This window comes from Panthera leo, chromosome B1 (genome assembly GCF_018350215.1).
Source record: "Panthera leo isolate Ple1 chromosome B1, P.leo_Ple1_pat1.1, whole genome shotgun sequence".
Taxonomy (NCBI): Eukaryota; Metazoa; Chordata; class Mammalia; order Carnivora; family Felidae; genus Panthera; species Panthera leo.
This window is the reverse complement of record NC_056682.1, coordinates 200,000,518-200,027,046: the sequence shown is the minus strand read 5'-3', so window position 1 is coordinate 200,027,046 and position 26,529 is coordinate 200,000,518. Positions and strand designations below refer to the sequence as shown.

General features: G+C 60.5%; 1 protein-coding gene across 1 annotated transcript in view; it reads right to left on the bottom strand.

The window, feature by feature from the left end:
• WFS1 (wolframin ER transmembrane glycoprotein) overlaps nucleotides 1–23,514 on the bottom strand; it is a 29,140-nt gene extending 5,626 nt beyond the window's left edge. The window contains exons 1-7 of the mRNA XM_042936939.1: nucleotides 23,371–23,514; nucleotides 16,770–17,002; nucleotides 8,149–8,231; nucleotides 7,333–7,477; nucleotides 5,228–5,398; nucleotides 3,648–3,728; nucleotides 924–1,069 (exon numbers count right to left, since the gene is read on the bottom strand). Coding sequence (XP_042792873.1) covers nucleotides 924–1,069; nucleotides 3,648–3,728; nucleotides 5,228–5,398; nucleotides 7,333–7,477; nucleotides 8,149–8,231; nucleotides 16,770–17,001 — 858 coding nt within the window. The 5' untranslated portion in view covers nucleotide 17,002; nucleotides 23,371–23,514. The remainder of the gene's footprint in view (nucleotides 1–923; nucleotides 1,070–3,647; nucleotides 3,729–5,227; nucleotides 5,399–7,332; nucleotides 7,478–8,148; nucleotides 8,232–16,769; nucleotides 17,003–23,370) is intronic.
• Between the last annotated feature and the right edge of the window lie 3,015 nt (nucleotides 23,515–26,529).

The following is a 26,529-nucleotide window of genomic DNA, read 5'->3' as shown; positions in this document are numbered from 1 at the left end:
CCCAGCTCCTACCTGCTGGAGGCCCAGCCGTCGCCTGCCCCTCCGCCCCACTGATGGTGATTCACCCCGGTTCCCACTCAGCTCGCACCACACGGACGCTCGGACGACTAACGCCACGAGCTTCTCGATGATTCGTCTGCTCAGAGCCGCTCGTGCTGGGTCAGGCAGCCAGGCTTGCGGAATCACGGTAGACTCTGCAAGCCAGAGAGCTGACCTGGGGAACCGCCTGCACCGTGGTCTCAATGGCGTGACCAGGGAAGTGAAAGCTGTCACAGAGGGGCATGGCCCGCCATCACCGCCTTCTGCACGTATTTGTAGGCCCCGTGCTTGCTCCTCACGGGCCTGGCTGCTCGCGGGCCGACAGTGGGGGCCAGAGTGTCTCCCTTCCGTCCAGCCAGCCCACAGTGGCCTCTCTGCTACTATGCACACTGCACTTGGCTTTCCCCCGAGCCCCCGCGGATCTGGGTAAACAGGGACCGGCAGGACCCTCACGGTCTCTCAGTACCAGCACTCTGCGTCTGGGGAAAGGCATCTTTGCAAAACCGACCTCCATTCCGTGCCGTAAACGGATCATTTTTCAAAATGACAAGGTCTCGGTGAGAGTCGGACTCCAGAGCCTGCCACTCTGCTGCCTGTGGTGTTCCGCGGAGAACGGCCCGGGGGGGTACCCGTGCTCGTCCGTCACACCCGCGCATGACCGCCCCACCTGCGTCTTGGGTTTGGAGCCTGAGTGCATGTGAAAGGCCCCTCTCTCGAGAACACACCCTCATGCAGTTATGGGGACCATCCCTGCGGACACGCCTCCCCAGACAAGCGGCAGTCCCGGAGGCTCCCGTGTCGCAGCGGCCTCCTGCCCGTTCCTTCCTGCATGGCACCAGGCTGCACGGTGAGCGCCCTTTGGCTGGGCCCCTGGCCCCACTCACCTTCAGACGCAGGGGCAGGTCCTCGGGGCTCTTGCCCACCAGCTCATCGTCATCATCGTCCTGCAGGAACAGGTTGGCGGGGATGATGCCCTTGGCATACTTCTTGGTGATCTCCACGAAGTCATCCAGCGCTATGTAGCTCTTGGCTGGGGCACAAGAGAGAACGGCACAGGGTCCGCCCACACCGCGAGCACACGGTCACCCCGCACGGATGGGCAAGGCAGGGGACGGTGGCTGGGCCCCGGCGGAGGGAGGCCGAGCACGCCAGGCACAAACCTCTCTGTCCTGGACAGACAGGCGGGCACAGACGGGCCAACCGGGTGGAGAGCGGGCACCCTGCCTCCTCGCCTTGGGGACAGCAGTCCCTCCTTTGAACCTCCTGCTGCCCAGCTCTCAAGACTAGGGTCTGCCCCCACCAGCCCTGCAGCCACCTCCTCTCCTTCAGCCCTGGCTGCTCCCAGCTCTGGTGATGGCCACCTGCAGCCCACGGCCCAGCCACCTGCCCCCCCCTCCACTCAGTGTGCGTCCACTGAGGACCTACTACGTGCCAGGCACCGTGCTAAGCACTGGGAAGGCCTGGTATGTGCGCACGGACCCAGCGTGTGCACAAGTCTGGTGGGGTCGTGCTAAAGACAGATGGCTGCCAGACGCGACCGGCTGCTCCCCGGGACCGTCCTCCAGGCAGAGGGAGACAGGGGAGCCCGGGGAGGTGCAGTGAGTGACTCGGCACAGAGATCACGATCGTGAATGGGCCGCCAGCCCCAGGGCTGCCGTTCGCCAGGCCGTGAGGCCTCCCACGCGGGGACTGCGTTCTGGACACTGGGGACAGAAGCCCATCGCAGAAAAGAGCGACAGACAGCAGCAAGAGCAAAGGAAACAGTGTCCGGAACGCAGTGAGCACCACGGAGAGGGTGGGGCGCAGACAAGGGGCTGTTCCTTAACACGAGCCGGGGTAGCGGTCAGGGTCAAGACGGGGCAGCCTTGGCGGGGCCCACACAGGGACAGGTAAGGCTGGAGCCGACATGGAACAAGCAGGGGAGAAAATGGGGCCCAGTGGCCTGGCCCAGGCTGTGTGACTGGGGTCACGGGTGGCCTCTGATGCCACGAAACTGGCCACCAAGGCGTGGCGTGTGGACACAGTGGGGTGTAAGGATGAGTCACCAAGGACTTGGACAGAGCCATTCTGGTGGGATGACGCGCGGAAGGCCCTGGGAGAAGTGGGGAGAAGAGCCAAGAAACGGACCCATGTGCACCTTTCCACCTTCCTCAGAAAGGGGAGCAGAGAAACAGGGCAGGTGGCTGCTATGGGCACGAGGGGTCCAGAGAGGGTCTCATCTTCATTTTCTGAGGTGGGAGGAATAGGCACATGTTCATAAGCTGCTGGGAATGTCCCAGTGGGGAGGGGGGGCCGGCAGCCCAAGCCAGAGGGGAGGCCGGCCTGGCCGCCTGATGGCAGGGCTGGGACCCGTGGACGGCACTGTCCACACCCGCCTGGAGAGGCCACGTCTCTGCCCAGCTCTCAGCGCGGGTGGGCCTCAGACCCATCCCTCCCAGCCCAGAGCACGTGGTCTCCCCCGGGACCCCGGGACCTTCTGGCAGTTACAAGGTCCGCAGGAAAGCTCTGAGCCGTTAATCATAAAATCCCCAGGGTGGAGAAGGCAGAGCTGAGCAGGGACCTTCAGAGATTGCCACACCGCAGTCCTATTTCGGGAGGAACCGACCCTCACGAACCTCTGCCCAGAGGCGCACCTCACCCCAGACGGGCTCCCAGCATCTCTGTGCGAAAAACCCCCTTAAAACCTCCCATCCTTCTGGTTCCTATCAGCCATACACTTTCCTCTCCGCTTCAGGGTCCTACATGCCCGGGGCCTTGGGGAAGCCAGGCCCAGGATGCGCTATGCCCCCAGAGTTCCAATGACACGTCAGAGACAGACGGTGAGAAGGGGGAAGCGCGCCCCGCCCCCCGCCCCCGTACAGAAGCTCTCAGGGCTGGTGGGGCCCTCGGCCCTCTAATCTGACCACCACTGTGCAGAAAGGGGAAACTGAGCCCCAGGGAGGAAAGCCAGGCCTGCCTGAGGTCAGGAGGAGAGTGTGTGGCCAAGTTGGGGGAGGACCCAGGCCTCCTGTCAGTGGTGAGCAGCCCCTGGGCCCCTCGTGTCTGTCTCCCCTGGAACTCGGGCCCCGGGGAACTCTGACCACCACCACCCGGCCGGGCAGCTGCACACAGAGCATCTGAGGACCTCTCCTAACTGGATGCCCCAAATTCCCGATTCCCGACCTTCCCGCAGCCCGTGCTGGGGGGGGGGCCCCCCACATCCCCTGCTGGGAGCCCCCCCCCCCACAACTGCCCCGCCAGGCCATTGTGTGCGGTTCCCTCCCCTTTACCCTTCAGGGGCTAACTGCCTCCTCATCCTTGCAGACGTACTCAGGAACCCCAGATGCACTCACCTTCCCCCCATCCCTCTGCCCTGCAGGGACTGTCACACTGCCCTCTCTGTGTCCTGTCCCTCTTCGCTCCAAGCCATGTGCTCCTGCTGGGCAGAGTCCAGATCCCGCTGCCCAGAACACCGACAGCCCCAGATGGGCTGGGATGAGAAGTCCGTCCCGCCTCCAAGGCCTTGGGGCATGTGCTGTGGTGCCCAAGGAGTGGAGGTGGTGCCCGGCTGGGGGGCCTAACGGCTGGGCCAAAGCTGTCACAGGTGCAGGACTGGAGGCCATACTCACATTCGCTGCTAACCAAGCGCTCCAGCACCCGCCTCTGCTTCTGTAGGGACTTGGGGACTGGGCCTGGCTGTGCCCCTCCGTCTGTAAGTGACAGAGCAGACAGAGAATCAGAGAACAGGACTAACCGTTGCCACATGCCCTGCGGCCCTCCGGAAACCGGCCCCTGAGCTCTGGGGGCTGCAGGGCCTGGGGCCTCCTTGCAGCCCTTGGTGGGCACAGTGAGGGCCACCTCTGAGCCTCCGCCCACGAGGCTGACTTGGCACCAGGGAGCACAGCCACCTCCTCTGCGGATGCAGCCAGGGCAGAGGACACATCGCAGTTTCTGGTCGGCATAACCTTTGCTGGCACCGTCCCTTGGCATGATTTTCCCCTGATTCTCCGAACAGACGGAGCGCCTGGGGCCACGGGTCACGCCTCTCCCGGTCTCCCCAGCCCTGGTGCTGGAAGGGGCCCCACAAGAGTCTGCTCAATGGCTGAGCGCTGAGCCGGGACTGAAGAATTCTGCCCCTTTGTCAACATCCACCACCTGCCGCGCCCCCAATCTGGCAAGCATTCCAGTCTGCCTGCCAGGCGCCAAGGCGTGCCTTCGCAGGGTCAGGTCAGGCAGTGACAACACGAGGTGAGAAGCACTGTGACCGAGAGTGACCGGGGGCCACAGGGGCCCAGACACGCTGGGACTGCCTTGGGGCGGGGGGGGGGAGGGGCAGCGGGTGGGGGCTGACCTATGGCACTGCAGGGCCCCTGGGGCTCCAGGGGGCGGCCCCGAGTCCGTCACAGCAAGCATGTCTGTCCGGGTGCTGCCGCCCAAGCCCCAGGCCTCACGGACGCCTCGGCTCGGCCCCAGCACCGAGAGAGCTGAGAGCCAAGAGAGCGGGCTGGTCGCCAGAGGTCTAGTCAGACAGGGGTCCTGCCCAGAGACCCCAGGAGAAGGGGCAAAGGTGTCCACCGGGCAGCCTTCTCTGCTGCTGGCAGGTGGCCCCAGGCCCTGTCTTGTGTACCCAAGGGCAGGAATCAACTTTCTGAACAGAGGGAGGCAGGTGCTCCTCGAGCTGATGGAGAAGAAAAAGCCAGGTCGGGTCCTGGGAAACAAAGGGGCCGCACCCAGCCAGGGATGCCCGTTCTTCTGCCCGATCTGTCCTTCTGGCTGGCTGCCGGGTCAGGAAACTGGGGGCCGGAGACGAGGCCTGCCTCAGGGAGGCCATCAGAGCCACAGCCGGCCCCACACCCCCGGAACCGCGAGTCCCTGCCGGCATCTGCTACTCTCCCCCAGCTTCTGTCCCCTCAGGAGGAGCAGGACACCCTAAGGATGACATGATCTACAGCTCTGCCTGTGGGCATCCAGCCCATCGACTGTTCCAGAGCTCAGGACACGGCTTAGGAAGGGGACCCCAAGAACAGGATGGCACCCCAGGAGGGACCCTCCCTGAGCCTTACTTAGAGGAGACCCATGAGGTCTCCGAGACAAGGTCCCTGGGAGCCCCCTGTCAGGCTCCCAGAGTCCCCATAGGGAAGCCCCCAGAATTCCAGAGAAGCCCGTGAGGTGCCCACGGGAAGGGCTGGTCCCCACGAGGCTCGCGTACCGTGCTCGTTGACCTGCCCGACGTTCTCCAGCAGCTCTGACACAGCCACCTGCTTCTTCTTCTTGGGGTTGAGCTTCCAGTACATGACCAGGGCCGCCTTGCGCACGGCCCGCTCCAGGTCAGTCTCGGAGGAGAGCTGCCTCACCTCCTGCTCGTTCTCGAAAGTGATGCCTAGGAGACAAGATGCATTAAAGGCCTCATCCCGCCCGCCTGGGTGTCCTTAGCGATGCCCTGGGCCCAGACCAGCTCTGCTGCGGGGGCTTGGGAGGGGACTCGGGCGACAGGTTTTGCAGGCACCTGCGGTCACCAGGGCAGAAACAGACATTTGACCAAAAATGCCATCTGGCCAAGTGCCGGACTTTCCAGCTCAGAGCACGGCCTGGCCCTGCAGAAGGCGACCCCGGGGGGCAGGCGGCCAGGGAGTCAGAGACAAACAGAGTGGCAGGTAACCATGGGCGTCAGAGACACGTAACCAGGGTCACCGGCCTGGGTGCAAGAGCGGGACTCCCCCGTGTCCATGGCACTTCCCGGGCACTGCCCCTCCTAAGACGGCTGGAAAAGCTGTGTCCCCGCACAGCTGCCTTTCCGAGGGAGACAGAGACTCGCCGCAGAGAGAGACGGGATTTTTTCTCCCTTTACACATCTTCCAAATTTTCCACCTGAGCACACGTTTCTCTCAAGATCAGGAAGCACCCAACGTGAGAAAGTGGGGGTGCGGAGCCCGTGAGGCCGCTCCCGGCCCCGTCTAGCACCCGCCCTGGGTCCCAGGGTCCTGACTCGAGCCCCTCTTCCGGGCCACGTGGGCCGTGGGCCCAGCCCTCCCTCCTGCTCCAGAACGGGAAGGTGGGCTGGCGAGAAATCCCGGCTAACAGAGCGCCACCATTCCAGGTTTTCAGAGGCACTAGCCCCATTTCCAAAGAAGGCAGATTCTATATAAAAAATGTAATTCTAAAAACGGTACAATACAAAACCAGAAGAAAATACACCAGACTACAGAGCGTTTTCTTTCTGGGTTTCCAAGTTATGAGTAATTTGTATCTTTCTGTTTTCTATGTATTCCACGTTTTATATGATAAGCATCAAACACTTCTACAATCTGGAGAAACTTTGTTTAAAAAAAACCCGTTATGACATACCCGTTCCTTTGTCTCTGAGATGGGAAGCCCCCAGAAGCACACTGCTCCACGGCACCAGGGACAAGCCATTTCCCTTGGGCAGGATAATGGAATATGCGACCACACGTGGCCGGGCTCTGCCTCGCTGTCCCCCCCCCACCGCCCTCCACATCCGTTCCCTTCCAGGCATGAATGCATCTGAGCAGATCTTCACTGGCCCACAGTCTCCCAGCCGTTCGGCCCAGACCGGATGCAAAGTCAGTCCAGGGAGTTCCATCCTGACCTCCGGCCACTGTCACATTGTCCTGCTGCATCACAGGGAAGCTGACTCTCCAATGGCTCTATGATCCACTCCTCAATCTGGGTTCGAACTCAGAAGGGATCTACTCACAGACACCTACACACACTAAAGATAGGATGAGTGGCTTTGTTGGCTAAACATCCCGTGTTATGCTCTGGAAACAACGTCCAAATGACAAAAGCACTGGCGAAACAGAGTTTACACTTATTTCTCGAGAGCGTCACCAGCTTCAGGGGCGCCTGGGTGGTGCTGACAGCTCAGAGCCTGGAGCCAGCTTCGGATTCTGTGTCTCCTCTCTCTCTGCCCCTCCCACTCTTACTGTCTCCCTCTCTCACTCAAAAACACACATTAAAAAAAAACCCATAGGGGCGCCCAGGTGGCTCAGTCGGCTGAGCTTCCGACTTCGGCTCAGGTCTTGATCTCGCGGTCCGTGAGTTCGAGCCCCCGTCAGGCTCTGTGCGGACAGCTCGGAGCCTGGAGCCTGCTTCCGATTCTGTGTCTCCTTCTCTCTCTGTTCCTCCCCCACTCATGCTCTGACTCTCTCTGTCTCAAAAATAAATGAACGTTAAAAAAAACCCCATAAAACAAAAAGAGTGCCACCAGCTTCGTATATTCCCCCTGCCGTTACGTGCTGATATAGCAAGAAGCAGTGTGTCCCCGGCAGCCACCGCAGCCTCCTGCGGGCCCACCTTTCCTGTCCGCCAGGCACCGGCGGAGAAGCTTCACCGCCTCACGCCGGCCCTGCTTCGCGGCCAGGATGAGCCAGCTCACGGCAGTGCAGTTGTTCAGCTCCTCGTCCGCGTCGCTGGCGAGCTGCAGGTAGTGTTTCCCCACCTGCGGGCGAGAACCCGGTCAGGCCACGCTCCACGGCAGTCCCCACACGCATGCGCCCGGGCTCCGGCTCTGTGTGCTGGCCCCGACCTGCTCCCCATGGCCGCGCAAGCTCCGGCTTCCAGACCCTGTCCTGCCCCAGTGTCCCAGGCCAGCCCGCCTCCCTGACCCCGTCACCCAGGCCAGCCTGCCTCCCCGACCCCGTCACCCAGGCCAGCCCGCCTCCCCGACCCCGTCACCCAGGCCAGCCCGCCTCCCCGACCCCCCTCACCCAGGCCAGCCCGCCTCCCCACCCCACCTTCTGGGAGCTTCAGACCTGCACCAGGTTGGGCCTGTGAGACCCTCTCGGCAGCCCCCGGGGAGGGTATGGTGCCCCCTCCACAGAGGACGTGAGAGGAGGGTGGAGGTGCTGAGGGCAGGCAGGAGGTGGGAAAGGTGTCCCAGAGGAGGAGGGGCCCAAGATGAGGCGTGAGCCGGACACGGGAGAGAACACAGGGTCCCCAGAGGAGTGGCGGGAGGCAGAACGACGCGGAGACCATGGAAGAGAGGGGGCCTTGCACACAGCGCGTAGTCAGCCGGCTCCCCTGCTCCCTGTTCACGGGGCACCCGCCCCTCGCAGGGCCACCACGTGGTGGGGCCGAGGCCTGAGCCTCCCACCCACACGCCGTCCTCACCTCTGTCTGTGCCTTGGGGTCCCCCGCCTTGGCCTTGTCCAGGACTTCCTCAAAGGGCATTTCCACATCGCCCTTCACGGGCCCTTTAGCACAGAAGAGAAGCAGACAGAACGTCACGAGGCCGGTCCTTGTCGCTCGTTGGGAGTGGAGGGGACTGCGAGAATGTGCTCAGACCCGGGGTAGCTCTGTGGAAATCCAGGTCAGACGTGGAGAGAACACTCCAGAAAGCTGCCATCCAGGATGCAGACAGCCCCAGAGCACGGACAGCAAACCTGCCACGGACGGGGGTCTTCAGCAGCGGCTCAGAGCGGCGGGAAGGACACGGGGGCCCCGACCCCAGTCCCACCGCCACGCCTGAGGGCAGGCCTGCTTGAACTGGGGCTCCAGAAAGATCCCAGGGCTCCAGCGGGAAAGCCCCTGACCCAGATAAACACCTGTGCCCCAATAAACACTCCAAATCCATGTTTTCCAAGACTGTCGTCTACATACACACGACTTTTGGGGGTCACAATCTGTGCACGCACATTTTGACACATACACGTTGACAACAGTGAATCGTAACCGATCTCCCACGTTACCCTGTGGTGAAATCCAGCATTGCCACAGTTCAGAGATCCGGTCGGAGGAACATGCCCAGGGTGCCGGGCCCCTCCACTCCACTGGGCCCTTACGTTATTCCCAATACTCCCTAATTTTATGAAACGGTGCCACAAACCACCCCGTGTATGTGTTTCCTTTGGGGGTTACTCTCCTGGCACAGGCCTTTCAGTTGAATCCTAGGCCCAAGGCCCAAACAGCTACGGCTCATGCTGCAGCCTAGTCTCCAAAAAGTTACCCCAAGTTACACAGCGTCACGGAACTACACCAATGTCACCGCAACCTTACCAGCAGTAGACAGCATGACAATAAGAAGTTTAAAAACAAATCCTTTTTTACCAGTGCCTGTCTTTGATTTCCGCAACCGATATTTGGCGGCCCACGTCCGGCTCCTTTCCCGCCTCCGTTCACCCCGCATCCCACCTTGGCAGGTATAAGACACCTCGCAGTAGCTCGCGGGATGCGGCCGCAGCACTGCTGACTTCACAGCAGGTGCTTATTAGACACGACAGCCTCCTCACTCTCTAGATGTTTCTGGAAACGGGAGGCAGAATGAAGGGAAACAAAAACGGTCCCCAGTAACAACATCCGATGACCAGCCTTCCTGATTGGTTCATCCAGGCCTTTCCCGGCTCTGCCTGTGTCGGCCAAGGCCACAGGCTGCTGCACGCCGGGCACCCGAGTCCACGGGCCACAGGACTCCGGGGGGATGCGACGGGGGTCTGAGCCAACACGGCCCGCAGGTTCAAAGGCAGAGAGGCACAGGGGACTGAGGACACAGCTCCAAGAGGGGAAGCTTCTTCTCAAGACCTCACGCTAAGGGACACACACCATCGCCCTCCTGGTGGGCGGTTGGAAAATACCCTCCCTGAGGAGTTCGGACTGGACTTCCTCCCTGAGGTCCCCGGGGACCCTGCCAGCAATGGCCTCAGCACGCCCACCCTGCCTGCCCTCGCGGCCAGGACCCTGGCGCCTCCCGAGCCAGCCAGCAAGGTCACTTCTCCCTTCTGGCTGTTGTCCCAGCCCCTCCAGCCCCTGGATGCGCTCTCTGGCCTAGAACAGGAGAACACAAAGCCTGCAGGCTCCCAGGGAAGGAGTGTGGCGTGGAGAGAAATCTAACCTGCGTGTGACTGTGCCTTCAACGTCAAAGTGCTGTGTGACCTAGCCAGTTATTTTCAACCTAATCGTTAATATCCATCCAACAGGACGGTCATAAAGAACGAGATACTTCGTATGAAGTGGCTGGGCCAGAGCCAGCATTCCCAAAACGTAGGTTTCTTTTCCGTCCATGCTCCCCACCTCTCAGCTGACCCCAGGGCCTTTGCTCCTCGGTGCACTTCCCACCATAGCGCCCATGGGGCGCCTCCCACAAGTTCGAAACTTTTCTTAACCAAATTCACAAGCCCACGTTCTTTTTGTGTCTTAATCAGGATATAGAAGACTCAAGCATACATCTGTTGGCTACAAAGATTCTGTCCATGATTAATTTTTCACAGAAGTTACTCACAGCCTGACATTTCGAGAAATCTCGTTGAAATACATGCCACACCTTTATTATTCCAGCTCCCATTTGGCACTGACATAAATACTTCTCTACCACTCGTGTTGGGCCCACGCTGCAGACCCAGCAGAGGGCTCTGGCTTTTTCCGTGTAAGTAGGAGCCTTCCCACAGGTCACAGGCTTACTGTTCAGCCCCGTAAAGGACGCCCCCAGAATCTGGCTGAGTCAGCATGGACCACAGACCACGAAACACACTATTCTGTGCATGTCCGGCCCGCGTTCCTGTCTTTCTCTGATAGTAGCACTTTGATGCCCCTCTTGGGTACCCACCCTTCCCCATCTCGGTCCTCGAGGCCCGGTGGCATTGTCCCTCAATGCAGGGTGGGTATAGCACGCCCTCCTGGCCCATCAGAAGCCTCTGTCTCCCTGACCACAGTGCCTGGTTCAGAGATGGACACAGACCCAAGCCAGGCCAGCGGGGTCTGTGCTGAACTACCGGGGAGCAGGCTTCCTTCCGCTAGGACTCGGCTGATGGATGCCCCCCGGGAGCCCCGGAAGGCCGCCCGGTGAGGACAGCCCACCAGAGGGAGGGAGGGTGGAGCTGGGGCTCCTGATCACGTCCTCTGAGCCCCTGCATCCAGCCACGTGTAGAGCCAGCACAGCCTACACTCTGCAGATCCACGGGACTGAGAAATTCCTCTCAACTCCTGATTTCTCGCTTACGTCCATTTACGCTGTGTTTCTGTGTCACTTACGACCGAAGGGGTCCTGGCTCGAACTCACTATTGAAGAGCTTCCTATCACGAAGCAGCAAGAGCTGCGTGGCCTTGGGCAGGTCCGCACACCTCTGCCGGAGCCCACGGAGACCCACGTATACACCGACCCCCGTCTTTTTGTTGTTTGTGCCCACAGACCCCGTGCCCTGCTGACCTGGTACGTGACCCTTCATCTTCTCCGGAGCTGGTGAGGTGAGCAGATTCCCCAGGATGCCGTCCCCTCTTCCCAGCAGGGCCCACTGCTATTTTCCCTCCGCAACCCGGGATGCAGTGTCCACACGGTGTCTCCAAGCTCCCACCAGCCTTCGTGGGGACGATCCGTCCAGTGGGTCTGACCCATCCCCAGATTCCGGCCAGCGTGGGACAGCGCGACTGGATACACGGCGCAGGATGGAGGGACGAGGGGGTGGGGGCTGCCGAGGGAAGGATCGCGAGAAGGGTCTGCGGCCTTCCTGTCCCCGCACATGCCAGCACAGGGACACAGCCCGTGCTTGGCACAGTGACGGCACTGAGCTCACCCCGCACCCCCACGGCTGGAGCAGGTGCTCTGCAGAAAGGAAAGAGGGTGGTGAGCAAGTCTGGCGTCCACTCTGGACAGCGTCAGGACCCCGGCTGCGAGCTGGGAGGCCTGTGCACGAAGCGCTCCCACGGCCGGCAGCCTCGCTCACGAAGGCTGCTAGCAAGGTCTGTGGTGGAAGTAATTTTGAATTGCGGAATGCACACCCAGAGCTCTTAGGAGAGGAGCCACCTGACGCCTGCAGGAATGATAATGACCAAAGCTCTTGTCTTGGGCGGCTGCTGCCATCCCACCTCCCCAGTCCCGCCGCGACGAGTCTAGGCCTCCTGGATGCCCTGGTCCTCTCAGGACGCCTTTCACGGGGGCCCTGCAGTCAAGGACACCGTGTGTCCTCGTGTGTCCGCATCATTGCTGTGGCCGCCCCGCCCCAACAGGTGCCCATACTCAGGATGGCTGGGTCCCCTGGAAGCAAGAGGGAGACTTGTCCAAGGTCACGCAGCTCCCACACCTGGGGTGGCTGGGTTGCCCTACGCCAAGGGGGTGTCCCATACCCAGGGAGTGGGGGTTGTCTTGCACTAAGAGGGTGTCTCATCAGCCTTTGTGATGCTGACTCTGATTCTTATAAACAAACGGTGAAAAATCCTTGCCACCCCATCTCTGCCTGGGGCTGGCTGAGCTGAGGCAGGGGTCCAGGCCGGAAGGTCAAGGCTGTGGAGGTGTCGCCTGATGGTGGCGGGGGGGGGGGGGGGGGCGCAGTGGGAGGTTGCTTCCTGGAGGAGGTGACACCTGAGGATTGGGACATAAGTGGGTGGTTAAAGGTGACCGATTAAGGGCACACTGCCAAGTTTCCAAAGGTCTCAGGAAACCACCGCGCCCAAGACAGACTCACTGCCCCTGCCGTCCTGGGACAGGACATCCTACAGTGAGGGGGTCACAGCACAGGTGGGGCGTCCAGAGAGACCGGGGCGTGAATCAGGATCAGAACGAGACGGTGTGTGCAGAAAACTTCCTCAGTTATCAGTAGCTGGCTCCTAGAGCAGAGCCTCAGAACCCATGTGGTCCACTGCTGTGACTTGTCCCTGGGATGGCAGGGCCTCGACACTCTGCTTCTGCTCATGGTCCCACATCGGTATCGGTTCAGACCAGACCATCAGCTCTGGACCCCACCACCCAGCCAGAGACCTGGGGGCCAGCCTGGCTTCGTGCAGGTCTTAAACCCTCCAATGCCCTCTAAAACACCCTTCTCCTTATCACGACCCCCAAGGGCTCACCTGGCTGACCCCCTGCCCCTGCACTCTGATCCCTGCCCCGGGCCTAGCATCCAGCACGCCCCGTACTGTGCTGACCCTTCTTCATTTACCCACCCAGGACCCCCCCTGGAGGGCAGAGCCCCTCCTGTCTTGCCCACACTGGGCAGGTCCTCCGTCAACACTGGGGTGCCCAAGGGCTCCAGCACCCCCGTCCGTGGCCCCGCAGCTGGGAGGCTGTACAGGGCTGGCGGTCCCAATGGAGACCTGCCGCAAACCGAGGTCAGCAGAAAGGGTGTCTCGTGCTCCTTGGGCCCCCATGACGTCAGCTCTGCCCAGCATGGTGTCTGCCCGCCAGGGCCGTTACTGTTTGCTTCTGTCTCACCGTGGCCCAAGGGCTCCTGGGGGGCGGACCCCTCTGTCCTCACCAGAGACCACCCAGGCCTCAGCCCAGAGGTCTCTGCTTTGCTCCTGCCCTGGGCACCCTGAAGAGACGGCCTGAAGGCACGGGGCACGCGGCAGGGCCCCGCCTGCCACCCCCGGGTAGGCAGAGTCACAGAGTATGTTTGAACCTCCCCCTCACCAGCTGGGGGCCTCGGGGTATCTACTGCCGCTCTTCCCCTAGGTTTTCTCGCGAAAATGTTGGAGAAGCGAGTGAGCTAATAAGGCAGAAAACCTCACGCGTACCCAGCACGGGACATGTCACTTTCACTCTTACTCTCGGTGTTGCCTAACTAACGCGCATCACACGTTTGCAGACGCACAGGTCAGGGAATCCACCGAAACGTGCCCACAAAGCCCTTCCAGGGGCAGGCGCCGTCTGGGCTGCGCAGGGCCAGCAGGGCAGGGCCCGCTGCATCCGCCTCAGAGCAGCACGTGGGGGCTGGGACCCCAAGGCCGCGAGACTGCCCAGGACCCGCTTCCCTCCCCCCCTTGGGGGTGGACAGCAACCAGAGGCCACAGCCATCTCCTGGCTCCTACCTGAAATTTGCAGTCTCGACCCCGCCCTCCTGGGGCTGTTTTGCACACTCAGATTAAAACCAAGTGTGTTTCTAGAGCTGGTTTCCGTGCCCTGCAGCCGTGAGGCATCTGTGGCTGAGATCTCAGGGTCAAGCCCCCTTGCCTGCCCAGAGGCCTCGGAGACAAAGCGGAGAACCGGGTGATCTTTCAAGGAGATGCAAAGATCAGAAGTGCCCAAGGACCGGGTGAGTTTCTGGAATAAAGCAGGCACTGGCCCAGCATGAACTGTACAGGGAGCCTCAAGCCTGCTTCAACCAGAGCTTGAACTCTGCTGGGCGGGGCTGGTGTTAACCCAGGAGACTCGGGTCACCTGTGCACCCGTCACACAGCAGTGGGTCACCTGGGCAAGTCTGTGCCTCAGTTTCCTCTCCTCTAGGTGGGGTGATAACAGAACTTCCCTCAAAGGCTGCTGTGAGGGGTCAGACGTGCCCCACGGAAAGCCCTGCGGACAGGGCTGGCCACGTGGCACACACAGATAGACACAGCAGGTGCTCACGGCGGGTTTGGGGGTTCCGCACGGGCGGCATGGCTGAGCTGGGGTGGCCTACTTAAGCGGCGAGCTGTCCAGAGGAAGAGAAAAATGACAAAGCCTGGGTGAGATGAGAAAGGGGAGGTGAGGTGTGGCCAGGGGGCCGCGACAGCTGGACTTCCTTAGCTCGTACAGACCACCTGGGGGACGAAGCCTCACCTCAGCAGCCTGGGAATAAGGAGCGAGGTCGTAGCATCCCACCCACCAGCGGTGACAGAGAAGGTAAAGAGAGCCCCCACCCCCTACCACACACACACACACACGCACACGCACACACCCAGTTAGTGGCACAACAAGCTTCCCTTGGGGGAGAGAAAAAGTCTGGTGCACACACACGGCCCGAGCCAACGTGAAGACCAGTCCAAAGAGGGGTTCAATGGGGGATCATAAAATAGCAGATGCCCCCCAGGAGGAGGTCTGCACAGGATCTGGGTGAGGGAGCCGGGGCACCGGGCTGTCTGGTGACTGTGCTGCAGCTCAAGGTACAGACGGTCGCTGTGCACCGGCACGGGGTGCCCGGGGGGACCACGGGCCCGGACTCGGCCCTTCACCAACCCGCCAGCACGCTTCTGCACGCGCTGGGGCCTGACGGCGGTCTGCCCGGCGTACAAGGTCCCGGCAGGACTCCACGTGCTGGCGAGGTTGCGCCCACTCCTCAGACGCAGGAACAGGCTCGCCGTGGCCTCCCGACTCCGTCAAGGGCACGTGGCTGGGGGGTGCGCCACCGTGAGAGTCAGGTCCCGACCCTGCCCGGGGCGCCTCAGGGCCCCGACAACAAGTGACGGTTCGTGTGCAGACACGTGCCCCGGGGAGTCCCGGCCTGGAAATGTGCACAGAGAACCGGCAGCGGAGCCAAACTGCAGAAAGCGTTTTATAAAATGCAGGCCTGTCTCGACACACTAAATCCCAAAATCCATTTAACTGCCCACGAGCGGCGTTTGCTTTTACATCAAAGGAAGAGAAAGGACACGATCTGACTGCAGCACGCGCAGCGAGAAAAGTGGTGTTTTGGAAATTTCTGTTGCCATCGGGGGTGTGTGTGTGTGCGTGTGTGTGTGTGTGTGTGTGTGCAGGCACGCAGGTCAGGTAAGGGTGGCTCGTGTACTGCCTGCTGTGGGTCAAGGTCAGAAAGTATAGGAGGCAGCCGCGCCCTAAGAGCCGGGTAGGACTCCAGCAGGTGGAGACAGTGAGGGCACATTTTGGGCGGAGCTTCCCACATGCACAGGGAGATGGGGAGGCCTGGAGGCCGGCCTGGGGGACAGAGAACAGTCTGGGTGTGCAGGGAGGAGGGGCCGGTACCCCAGGAAGACAAGGAACGGGACCTGGCGCTCTGAGCAGGACAGCATGACCATGACCCCACCTGTGCTCAAGCGCACGGTCTAGGTGGAGGGGTTGGTTCCTTTGGGAGTGAGACACGCGCTGCAAAGTACGGGGTAAAGTACCAGAAAGAATGGAGCTGACAGCAGCTACACTCGCCACAAACATCGGAGCCAGAGGCTTGGGATTCCTGCCTCTGAGTGTCCACGAAGCTCATGGTGGCACACAGCCGTCCCTACCCACAGCAGCCTCCAGAGCGTGAAGAAACGTCTCAGACGAGGCTTGTGCTCTGGCCCAGTGACCAGTCCTGCCCCCCAGCTCCCTCCCAGTGTATCTCCATCACAGGCCAGATGAGCGTTATCCCCGCATCCCTCCCTTCCCAACCTTACCACCGTCACCGGAGGTCCAGACTCTCTCGGCCGCCATGCCCTCTCCTCCCACCTACCTCTTGTTCGGGCACCTTCTCTTCCCACCGCCGCGGCCCTGGGCCCAGGGCCACCTCGGTGCTCCCCAGGCCTCATGCTTCCCTCTGCTCTCCACCAGACTGTGAGCTCATGGGAGTCAGGGGCAGACCTGACCCATGTGTGCCACCCATGGCCACTCAGTGCCGTACTCGGGGAGCGGGAGCTGGATAGAGGACGGCCCAAGGGCTAGTGCCCCTCCCCCAAGGTCAGCGAGACAGCCAGCACCACAGCCAACCATCCGGTCTCACCGAGGCCCGCACACCGGCTCACCTCTGCCCCGGGGAGGTGCCTCCGGGAAGGCCTCGGGGAATGAAAACCTCAGGGGGGCCCAAGAGTGGGGAGGGGGGCGGCCCTTAGCTGTCCAGCCTGGGCACACCCTCACTGGGGACTGGGCCGGGGGGCAGGGGGGACCACATGGGCTTCCCTGAGCGCCGTGCGGGACGAGAGCAGGACCTCTCACCCACAGGACCTGCTGAGGGACCGGCGCCAGCCCCGAGGGTGAGCCATCAGGTGGGAAGCGTGACGTCTGCGCACCAAGAGCAAAGCCCGCCGTGCGGGTGGGAGCCCGAGGGCCCTGCTCCACAGGGAGAACCGCGCAGGGCGCCTGAGCCACGTGTGCGGAGGGCTGCTGCCTTCCAGGCCCCGCCCCTTACCTGTTCTGTCCGCTCGTTCTTGGCTCCGAGGGCTCGGGGTCCGGGCCACGGCTGGGGCAGCTGTGTCTCCTACATCCGGTCCGCGTCCCGCTTGGGGTCCAGGGGCTCGGGGCACCCCGCTCTCGTCCTGCTCCACCGAGGCAGTGGCATTGAGCCGCGAACGGGCCTGGGGCTGCAGCGGTGGTGGAGGCTGTGAGCCAGAGGGGCTCGCAGAGGGGGCGCCGGGGTCCATCCTGCGGAGGAGAAAAGCGGAGGGTAAGACACGCCAGGCGGGCCAGGCCCAGCCTGCTCGGGCCTCGAGTGTTGGGCAGAGAAGGGACAGAAAAGGGAAGTGGGGTAGGGGCCGCCTCACGTTCTGTAGGGGAGGGAAACGGCCCTTGGAGCTGGGACTCAGTCAGACCTGCCCAACCGCAGAGCCATCCGTGCTGGCCCGAACCACAGGACAACCGCGGAGCCCGAGCGGAGCCTGGGTGCCACCAGACACGAACACACCCTACAAAGCAGAGGGGAGCACCTAGGGACAGGGGGCGAACCGGCCCAGACGGGAGAGCACAGACCTACAGCCACCTCGTGGCAGGGGGCGGGGCTCCATCAGTCCAGGAAAGGGACCTCACGTGCTGTTGAGCAGCAAGGCAGAAACCGGCACAGCCACAACCGAGGGCAACGGGAAGTCACGGGGCAGGGAGCCGGAAGCTCTGGGAGGTGCCCCAGGGTCCCCGACACGGTGCCCTGGATAGACTTGAGGGGGACACAGGCCCCTGACGGGGTCTATGTGTGCGCTGAGCAGGGGGACCCAGTGAGGCTTCTCCTCAGACTCCAAAAAGATGTCATGACCCTCCCCGGGACTCAAGGCCACATCCACCCCCTTCTGCTAATGGAACGCCGGCCCCGCCCCCCCGGCTCTGCGGTCCTGAGCGGGCCACACCCCTCCCCGCACCTCAGTTTCCTCCACTATGAATGGGACAATCGCCCCACGTGAGGGGGTGCCGTGAGGACGAGATGAGGCTAGAGACTACAGGCTGCACAAGGGGGCCAGGTGTCCCCAAATACCCAGCTCCAAGCACCTGCAGGGTAGATGCTCACCGGATGTTTCTGGAGACCGTTGGCCCAAGAAGGGTGGAGGTGGCCTGTTCCCAGGGTCTACGCTGCCCTGCTTGCCCTGTCCCCAGCCACAAATGGGTCCGGGAGATGGGATCTGTGTCCGCCAAACAACCCCACCGATTTCAATCTGGACATTCCTGCCTCAGAGGGATAGAGTCCTTATTTAAAAACATCCCCCGGGGGCAAAACAAAAGCCTGGCCAAGCCACGTGACTCTGCCTGGACATCGATGCGCTTGGTGTGGCTTCCAAACTCCCGGGTTTCAGGGAAACCAAAGAGGCAAGTTCCGGGAAACTCGCTGTTCAGCGCGCACGGACCCGAGGGAGCACGTAGCCAGTGGCGGGCGAGGAGACCGGCGGGTGACTTGGGACACAGAACAGAGTCCTGCCGAGACAGCAAACAAGTCTGTTCTTTAGGCCACACCGGGCCACGTCCTACCGAGCCACCTCGCCTGGCCGGCTGCCCCCAGAATCAAGTGCCACCTTCTTGGAATGGCAGAGTGCAGCTCATCTTAAGACGGCCACCTCGTGCCGGGGCACCCGGGTCGTTAACAGGAACGCACATGTGTCTGGAACACACCCTGTTCTCAACGCTTCCCGTGCATTTTCTCGGGGTTCCTCGCACAGCCCTGTGAAGCGGGCACCGCTGCTACCCAGGTGTGACAGATGGAGAAGTGGCTCATCCTTCAACCCTCACCCCATTTCGCAGGTGAGGAAACGCGAATCGAGAAACGAGATACCTTGCTAGAGGCCACACAGCTCACCGTGTGGGAGTCAGAATTCAAATCCACAAAGCCCGTCTCTGAAAATGCGGCCTCTTTTCAAAATCCGACCCCTGCCACGCCTTCTCTTCCCTCTCCCCTGCTCCCAAAGCCGTCCTCCGCCTCCCCCCGACCCCGTGCCTGTGCTCTGGCAGAGCCCCTTCCCCCAGCACTGGACATCCAAGCCAAGGCCCCAGCGTGCCTCCGTTCTGGGAGTTTCCCCGATGCCTCTGCTGAGTCCTGTCTCGGGTAACACTCCCCCTCCTACCAGGACGCCCCAGGTCTGGAGGGACAGCTCTGTCCCCAGCCAATAGGACACGACTTGACTACCAAGCAACATGAGGAGTGAATCCCAGTTCTTCCCTTTACCTGTAGCTACTTAACCTCACTGTTCTCAGTTTTTCCTCATCTGTAGAATAAGAATAACACTTTCCACGTAGAGGTGCTATGGGGACTAAGGGTGTGAAGGAGGAGAAAGTAATCTGCAAACTATAAAGCATTAAAAAACAACAAATAAACAAGCTAGTTCTCTCAGGTGCTGAACAAAGGCATATTCAGTTGAAAACACATTATGAAAGGGGTTCCAGGGAAACACAGGTTCTGGCTGGCCTGCGGGCTAAGTATTATGCATCTCATACAGCAGTCAAAATGACTGTTTCAAGTAAAACGGTTAGTAAGAATGAATGAATAAAAGAAAATTAATTTTCAGGGTCTCTGAGAGTTGGTCAAGCCCTTTTGGGATCAGAAGTCTTGTTATTTTAAAGCACAGGAGACAATTCATTGCCATGGCTGGGTCACAGGAAGGATCACAGACCATCTCCTGGTGGAAGGACCCCCCACAAGTGTCTGGTCTTTCCTTTTTTTAAAAAATTTTTTAATGTTTATTTATTTTTGAGAGCGAGAGAGAGAGACAGAGACACACACAGAGTGTGAGCGGGGGAGGGGCAGAGAGACTCTGAGGGAAACACAGAATCCGAAGCAGGCTCCAGGCTCCAAGCTGTCGGCACAGAGCCCGACGCAGGGCCCGAACCCACGAACCACGAGATCATGACCCAAGCTGAAGTCAGATGATCAACCGACCGAGCCCCCCAGGTGCCCCTGGTCCTTCTTTCTTTGACAAGTTTTCTTTCCCGTGATGCCAGGAGCCCGGAAGGCAGGAGCTGGACCTCATCCACTCAGACTAGCTGCTGCCTTGCCTGACACATGTTAGGGGCCTAGGGCGCAAGGGACACTGAGGCAGCCTGGCCTCAGGGAAGGTGCGCTGGCCGGGCAAGCTTTCAGGACCTTTTGCCCTGTGATTCTAAGCAATTCCCTCCCCCCAGACACCAGCGTCCTGACTGCAAAACGGGCACATCATCCTCCAGCTGGGCCCCGGCCCCAAGACTCCTCCAACCTGCCTGCTGGTGGGACCAGTCAAGCCCAACTGCCACCTGATGGCCAGAGCGGGAGCTTGGAACCTGTCATTGTGTCAGCTCCAAAAAAGCAGAGTGGCTGGCATTCTTTCCACGTGAGCACCGAGGCATATTTTTATCCCATCAAAACACGAATTCCAGCACTGAGGAGCTGGGCTGAGGAGCTCCCACCCCCAGAGGGAACTGCACGGACCATGCATCTATTGAGGCACAGAGCAGGATGACCACGTGTGGTCTTCTGCCCCAAACACTCTAGTCCTTGTGCAGGCAGGCCCCCCCTCTGCTCTCCCGGGGGGAAGGCCCCACCTCTGGAACAAGCCCCCACGGGAAGCCTTCAAGTTGCTCAAGCCTCCACACTAGAGCCCCAGCCCAGGAGAGTAAGCAGGGATGCCCACAGGTTTCACACACAGGCAGACATCAGGAACCATCCAGAGAGACCAGTTTTGAAAATTACAACCCGTCAGCGCGGTGCTGTCCTATACAGACGTTACCCACGACCCTGTGTACAAATAAATGTTTAAAGGCAAGAAAAGTGTTGGTATAACACTGTTAAGCAGGATTTAAAACAGCATGAGAATCAGCCTGTCTCTTTAGAATGCCATCAAAACCTACCTGCAGAAAGACGTGGAAGAAAATGGCCCCCGAACTGTCAACACTGACTCTGTCTGGGGGGGAAGGATTATGACTGGTTTTATTTTAGACTTTTTTCTCAATGTATTTCTCTAATTTCCTATAATAATAAGGTTCTTGAAATTAAGACAAAATAGATTTTAAAGCCCACCTGCGACTGAGCCCCAAGCAAAAGGACCCAGGGGTTCCCAAGGTCTGGGAGCCCAGCCCCTGGCACTGGGCTACTCCTCAAGACAAGGGCACAAAGCCCTTGGAGGCTCCCAGATACCTATTTTTGCCCCAGAGTATTAAGGGCCAAACCAAGGAACATTCCGGCTCCACTCAACGTGCCAAACGCACAGGAACAAAGTGGGAGTCAAGCTGGGAATACCCTAGTCCTTGATCAAGGACAGTTATGAATGTCTCCCCGGTGGCCGAGCCCCCACTGCACACCAGGCCCCAGGGGGACAGCAGACACGGACGGTGGGCGGATCCCCTGCCAGGCACTAGCTGGCCTCCCCGCCCCAGAGAGGACCCCCGTAGGGCTGGCCTTCCAGCAGCTCACGCCCAGTGGGAAGGAGGTCACCTCAACAACCACAAAGACAGAGCAGCATTGGGGGCTACGAGCACCCAAGGTGGGGGTCTCACTCTGCTTTGGAAGGCAGGGGAGGGATCGACTCAGCCTTCAAAGCAGGCAGGTGTGAGCCAGGTGAGGGTGGAAGGAAGGCGCGTGGGCATTCCAACAGGGGACTGCCCAGGAGGAAAGGCGGTGGGGATGGGGTGGGGTGAGAGTGACCAGCAATGTCGCCAGGAAGGTGCAGGCGGCTGGGAAGTGACTGCTTGGGGATGGGGTGCAGGAATGAGAAGAAGCTGTGTGGGCGGCTAGGGCAGGTTCCCAGGGCCTGAATGAGCGCCAGGCTTTGGAGCCAGAGCTGCGTCCAGGGCCAGAAGGAGTACAAGACAGTGACGAGCAGGAAAGTGACAGTTACAGAACCACCAGGGCTGTGTGGGGACAGGATGGGGAGACCAGGGAAGGGGCTGGGCAACTCTCCAGGGCAAGGTAAGAAGGCCTGGTCCAGAGCAGGTTATCTGAGAGTGGTTCTGGACCCAGGAGAGGCGGGAGTGTCACCAACACAATGGGAGGGGCGGGGGCGCAGAGAGTGGCCTGGTCTGTGGCCGGGGGCCACAGCAGTGGTGCCACTTTCTGGGGTGGGGATGTGCGAGAGGGCAGGAGCCGTATAAAGGAGCGTAAGGCTCCTTCCCTGTTGCGATTCTTCTTAGCACCACCATCGTGCGCCAGCGTTTGGTCTCTGTCCCAGTGCTCAGGCACCTCTTGAGCTGGGGGCCCCTCTGTGACCAGCCCCCAAGGCCTGTCCAGCCCTGGCTTGGGAGGGGCTGGTGAGGTATTAACCGGGAGCCCTCCACACACTTCATCCTGGGAAAGGTGCGGTGTGGTCTCCCAGCAACCTTGCCTGTGCTCGAAGCTCCATGTGCTTGGGGGCTGGGGGGGTCACAGCAAAGGAGAGGTTATACAGGGGAGACTTCCTCTAAACTCCTGGTCAGACACTTTGGGGCTCCCGCGAGAATCACAGCCTCTTGGAGACATGGGGGCCGGGCCTGGATGGTGGTAAGTGTGGCCTCGGGGCTCCCTCACTAGGGCTGCAGTGAGAACGGGCGTCCAGCACAGAGGGTACCCAGGGCACTCTGCAAGCAGGGCTAGATCCCAGCGGAAGGGAAAGCCCTTTATAAACAGGCCAAATGCCAGGGGTCACTGTCCAAGGTGAGGAGAGGCAGAACTGGGATTGCTTTCAGCGCAGCCTGGGGCGGAAGTCTTCCCCTGCGCGCTTCGTGGTCCTGCCCTGGGCAGGTCACCAATCCCCAGTGAGCCCCAGCTCCGCCATGTGTCCAATGGGGCCATCATTCCTAGTCCCGTAGGACTAAGGGGGAGGGTAGTGTAAATATTGTACAAATGTTAGCTCCTTGGAATTTCTTAACATCAACTACAAAAAAATGGGGTGGGAGGGCACGGCTCCATCACATCCAAAAGGGCAGGGCGAGATTCCGCAGAAAGCTGCCATCTGTCAAAACAGAAAGTAATGTTGCCGAGGTGGGGCCCCCCGCGGGGTTCGCACCAGCCAGGACCCAGGGCTGCCACTCCCCTCCCCCGCTTACTGAGGAGGAGCCCCAGGGGAAGAGGAAGCGCGACACAGATTCCAAGTGGGCTGTGGGGGGGGGGGGGGTTCGGCCTGACCCAGGGGCTGCCCCCTCCGGCGGGCCCGCTCCCCAGTGCGGGCTGGACCCCCCGCGCCCCCGCAGCCCCACCCGCGTCCCCGCGGGCAGCGAGGGCCGCCCTGGGACCCGCCGAGCCCGGCCGCCGGCCGCGGGGGAAGGGCCATGACGGGGCACGTCGGGACCGGCGCTGCGGGGCGCGGGCAGGGGTGCCTTCGGCCACCCGCGGGGCCCCGCGATTCCCGGGGCGCCGGGCTGCGGCCGAGGGGGCGCGCACCCCTCGAGGAAGACCCAACCCAAGCCCGGGGAGTGGTCGCCGTGGAGCGGTCGCCGTGAAGCGGGCGGGACCCCGGCCCTCTACCTTCTGGGGAACTTGTGGGGGGCGCTGGGAGCAGTCGCCCAGACGGAGAAACTGAGGCCCCAGGCGGGCGGCGTCTCCTGGCTCTCTTTCCAGGCCCCCGCGGGGCCGCCCCCCGCCCCGAAGTACTCACCCGGCCGCGAGTGGGCTGCACGCGGCGCCGCGACGCCCTCGGGCCTCCGGGCCCACCGAAAAGTTGCTCGCGAGGAGGCGGACGCCCAGGGGCCGGAGCGAAGCAGCCGGGCCGGAGGGAGCGACTCCGGCGGCGGCGAGAGCCGGCGAGCGCCGCCCTCCGCGGGAGGGGCGGGGCCGAGGGCGGGGCCGAGGGCGGGGCCGCGGGCCGCGCTCCACTCCCGGCGCGGCTCGGAAGACGCGGCTCCTGCTCTGTCCTCTATGCGGCCGGCACGCCTGCCAATCACCGCACGCCTCCGCCAGTCACGGCGCGCCTCGCCGGGGCTGCCGCCGACCGCCCCCTGGCGCCGCGCGGTCGGAGGGAGCCGGGGGGCGGGTCCGACCCGCCCACTGCGAAAGTTTCCGAGCGGAGTCGGCTTCGGCCCCGTCCCACCCCGTCGTGGCCCCGCCCCCTCCCCGCCACGGCCTCGGCCGGCCCCGCCCGCAAGGTGTTTGGTCGCAGAGGCAGGCCCCTTGCCTTTAGCTGTAACAGGTGGTTGGACCCTTGGACTAGACTCGGGACACCCTTCACCCACTACTCTGGCCCCAGATGCATTATCACTGTTACTGCAATACTAATTAACAGTGGAGTGTCTGCTATGAGCCAGAGGCCTTAATTCCAGCCCTGCCAGAGGGAGAGATAGAGGGCTCCCCAGATCTAGCAGTAGGGATAGAAAATCTGGTACAAGTAACCAAGTACAGCTTTAAATGCACGAAATTAAGTGCAACATAGCACGCCTTTCACAAAGTAATTGTAGGATTCGTTTAAGAAAATGTATCAGCCCTGGGTGGGGTGATGTGTGAGGCTCAGGCAGTTTGGAAACCCTCTTCTTTCTGTCCTGTCCTATGTCTGAGAGGTGTCGTTTGGAGATGAGGGTAAAGGTCTATCCTTAAGTCAGGCCCTTGGAAATACGGAAATACAAGGCCCTGGCGGGTGGCCCCCTTGGCCGTGTCTGCTCTGTATCTGGTCCTCACAGCCAACCTGGGGTGTCTGTCCTAGCATATCATTACAGAAATCCGCTCAGTGTGGCTGCCAGAGATGTGTTACCAACATGTTGGCGGGAAAGATCCCAGATGGTTTGGGAGGTAGATTCTGTATAGTGAACACACAGCCCTGGGGACTTGCGTCAAAAGCTGTGTGGTTCACATCAGTCACCTCATCTAATTCTCCAGCTGCCCCCCTGTGTGTGATCCCATCTCATCTAAGGCTCGCAGGGGAGGGGAGGAAATGGGCACAGAGCAGCACCCAGGTTCAGTTTGGGGGGGGCTTGCCTACATTGAGGTTTTTCACCTTATGAGGGTGGGGTTGAGGAAGGTGGCATGGGGCTTGTTTTTATCCATGAGGTTTTTATCCATGAGAAAATTGAGATTTGGACATAGGTAGTTACTTGCCCAACGCCACGTGGAAATATTTCGCCTCTTATTACAGAAAATTTGGAGAATTCCAAAACGTAGGAAGAAGAAAAAATTATTCAAAGACGATTACTGTTCACGTTTTGGGGTCTGTGCGTATTGAAAAAGGGGCTTCCCAAAGGCCCTGTGATCACACTCGCACGTGTCTGCGTATGTCTGTTTCATAAGGACAAAGTCCTAGAAACAGAAGCACTGATCCTGATAGGCTTTTTCAGGTCTATGAGATACATTTTTACCCAAACAAATGCCTCCATGTTGTCTCCAGTTCGCCTCTGAGGGGTGCACACTGGCATGGAGAATTTTTTACTCCTTTCCTACTACAGTAAATGATAAAGGGTCTCACTGCCTCTGTAGTCTACATTTCCACAGTCACTAGTGAGGCTAGACTTTCTTTGTTTCTTCATTTTGAAAAGCATCTGCTCTCTTATTCATCTATTGGGCTCCTTCGGCTCTTTGAAAACCCAGGAGATGAGTTTTTTTTTTTTTTTTTTTTTTTTTTCCAGCCCACTGTCTTTACTGCCTGTCCTCTCCTTCAGCTCGCAGGATTGGGGGGCTGCCTGAAAGGCTTGTGCAGCCCACCTTTGGGAGCCAGCAGCCCTGCTCACACCTGGGAGGCTGAGAGCAGACAGCCTTCCTTCAGCGACATGGGAGGGCCTTGCCAGCTCCTTCTTTGTTGTCTACAGGGACGTAAATGGCTTGTCGTCCACCCCTGCTGTTTGAAGAAAACCGAGAGGCTGTGGGGCAGTTCCAGGAGGCACAGCACACACGCCGCTCGGAGCGCCAAAAGGAGCTGGGGCGGGGGAGACACGAGTGAAAGAAACGCCAGAGGAACATGTCTCCATCCGAAACTCTGCTGTGAAGGCTCCGAGTCCAAAGGGAGAATGTCTTGCAGAATTCCAGAAAGAACCAGTTGCATCGAAGGCAGGAGAATCTGGCTAGTGCCCATTCCCAGGGGAGTTTGGAACGATGTCCAGGGACCCTGATGATCTGATCACGGTCCATGATGGAGTCCCCACTGCTGTGTTGGAATTCCTCTGTTGGGGGATAAGAAATAAAGTATCCCATGGGGCAGGACCGCAAGAGGTGGAGAGGCTCCCCTTTCCCCTTGGAAGTCCCTCCCCCCACTACCCCCAGGTGGATCAGCCACACAGGAGCCTCTCAGGATAGAGCAGAAGCCGGGAACAGGAAATGGTGGTTTGGCAGTGACCTTTGCAAGATACACGATTGAATCTAAACATGCCTGGGATTTTGTGGGATAATTGCTAAGTAAGGATTCTTGAAGCATATGCCACATGGTGTAAGGGACACTGGTATTCATCTGGGAGTAAAAATAGACTCAATCTCCGCGGCCCCCGGACCTGAAGGAGGAAGGGGTGGAGGGCAGAGGTCGGACATCCTGAGATCACATCTGATTGTGGGGGAGAGGGAGGGCCGTTCTGGTGCCCGCACTGGGGGCGGAGGGAGTGGGAAAGGAACAATCTTGTGGGGGGCGTGCTGTCTCCGTTTACTTTTCACACGTTCCCGGGGGAGTGTCGGTTTAATTATGACTATCAGGAGCTGAAAGAGAAAAGGAGCAGAGGAGACGTTCTGCATCAATAGGGGGAGGTTGTGGGTGGAGAGAATGAGCAGGGAAGCAAAATTAAGGAAGGAGGGGAGGAGAAAATAGCCACAGCAACAAAGTTTAGTCCAAGTAAACATAAAACGAGAA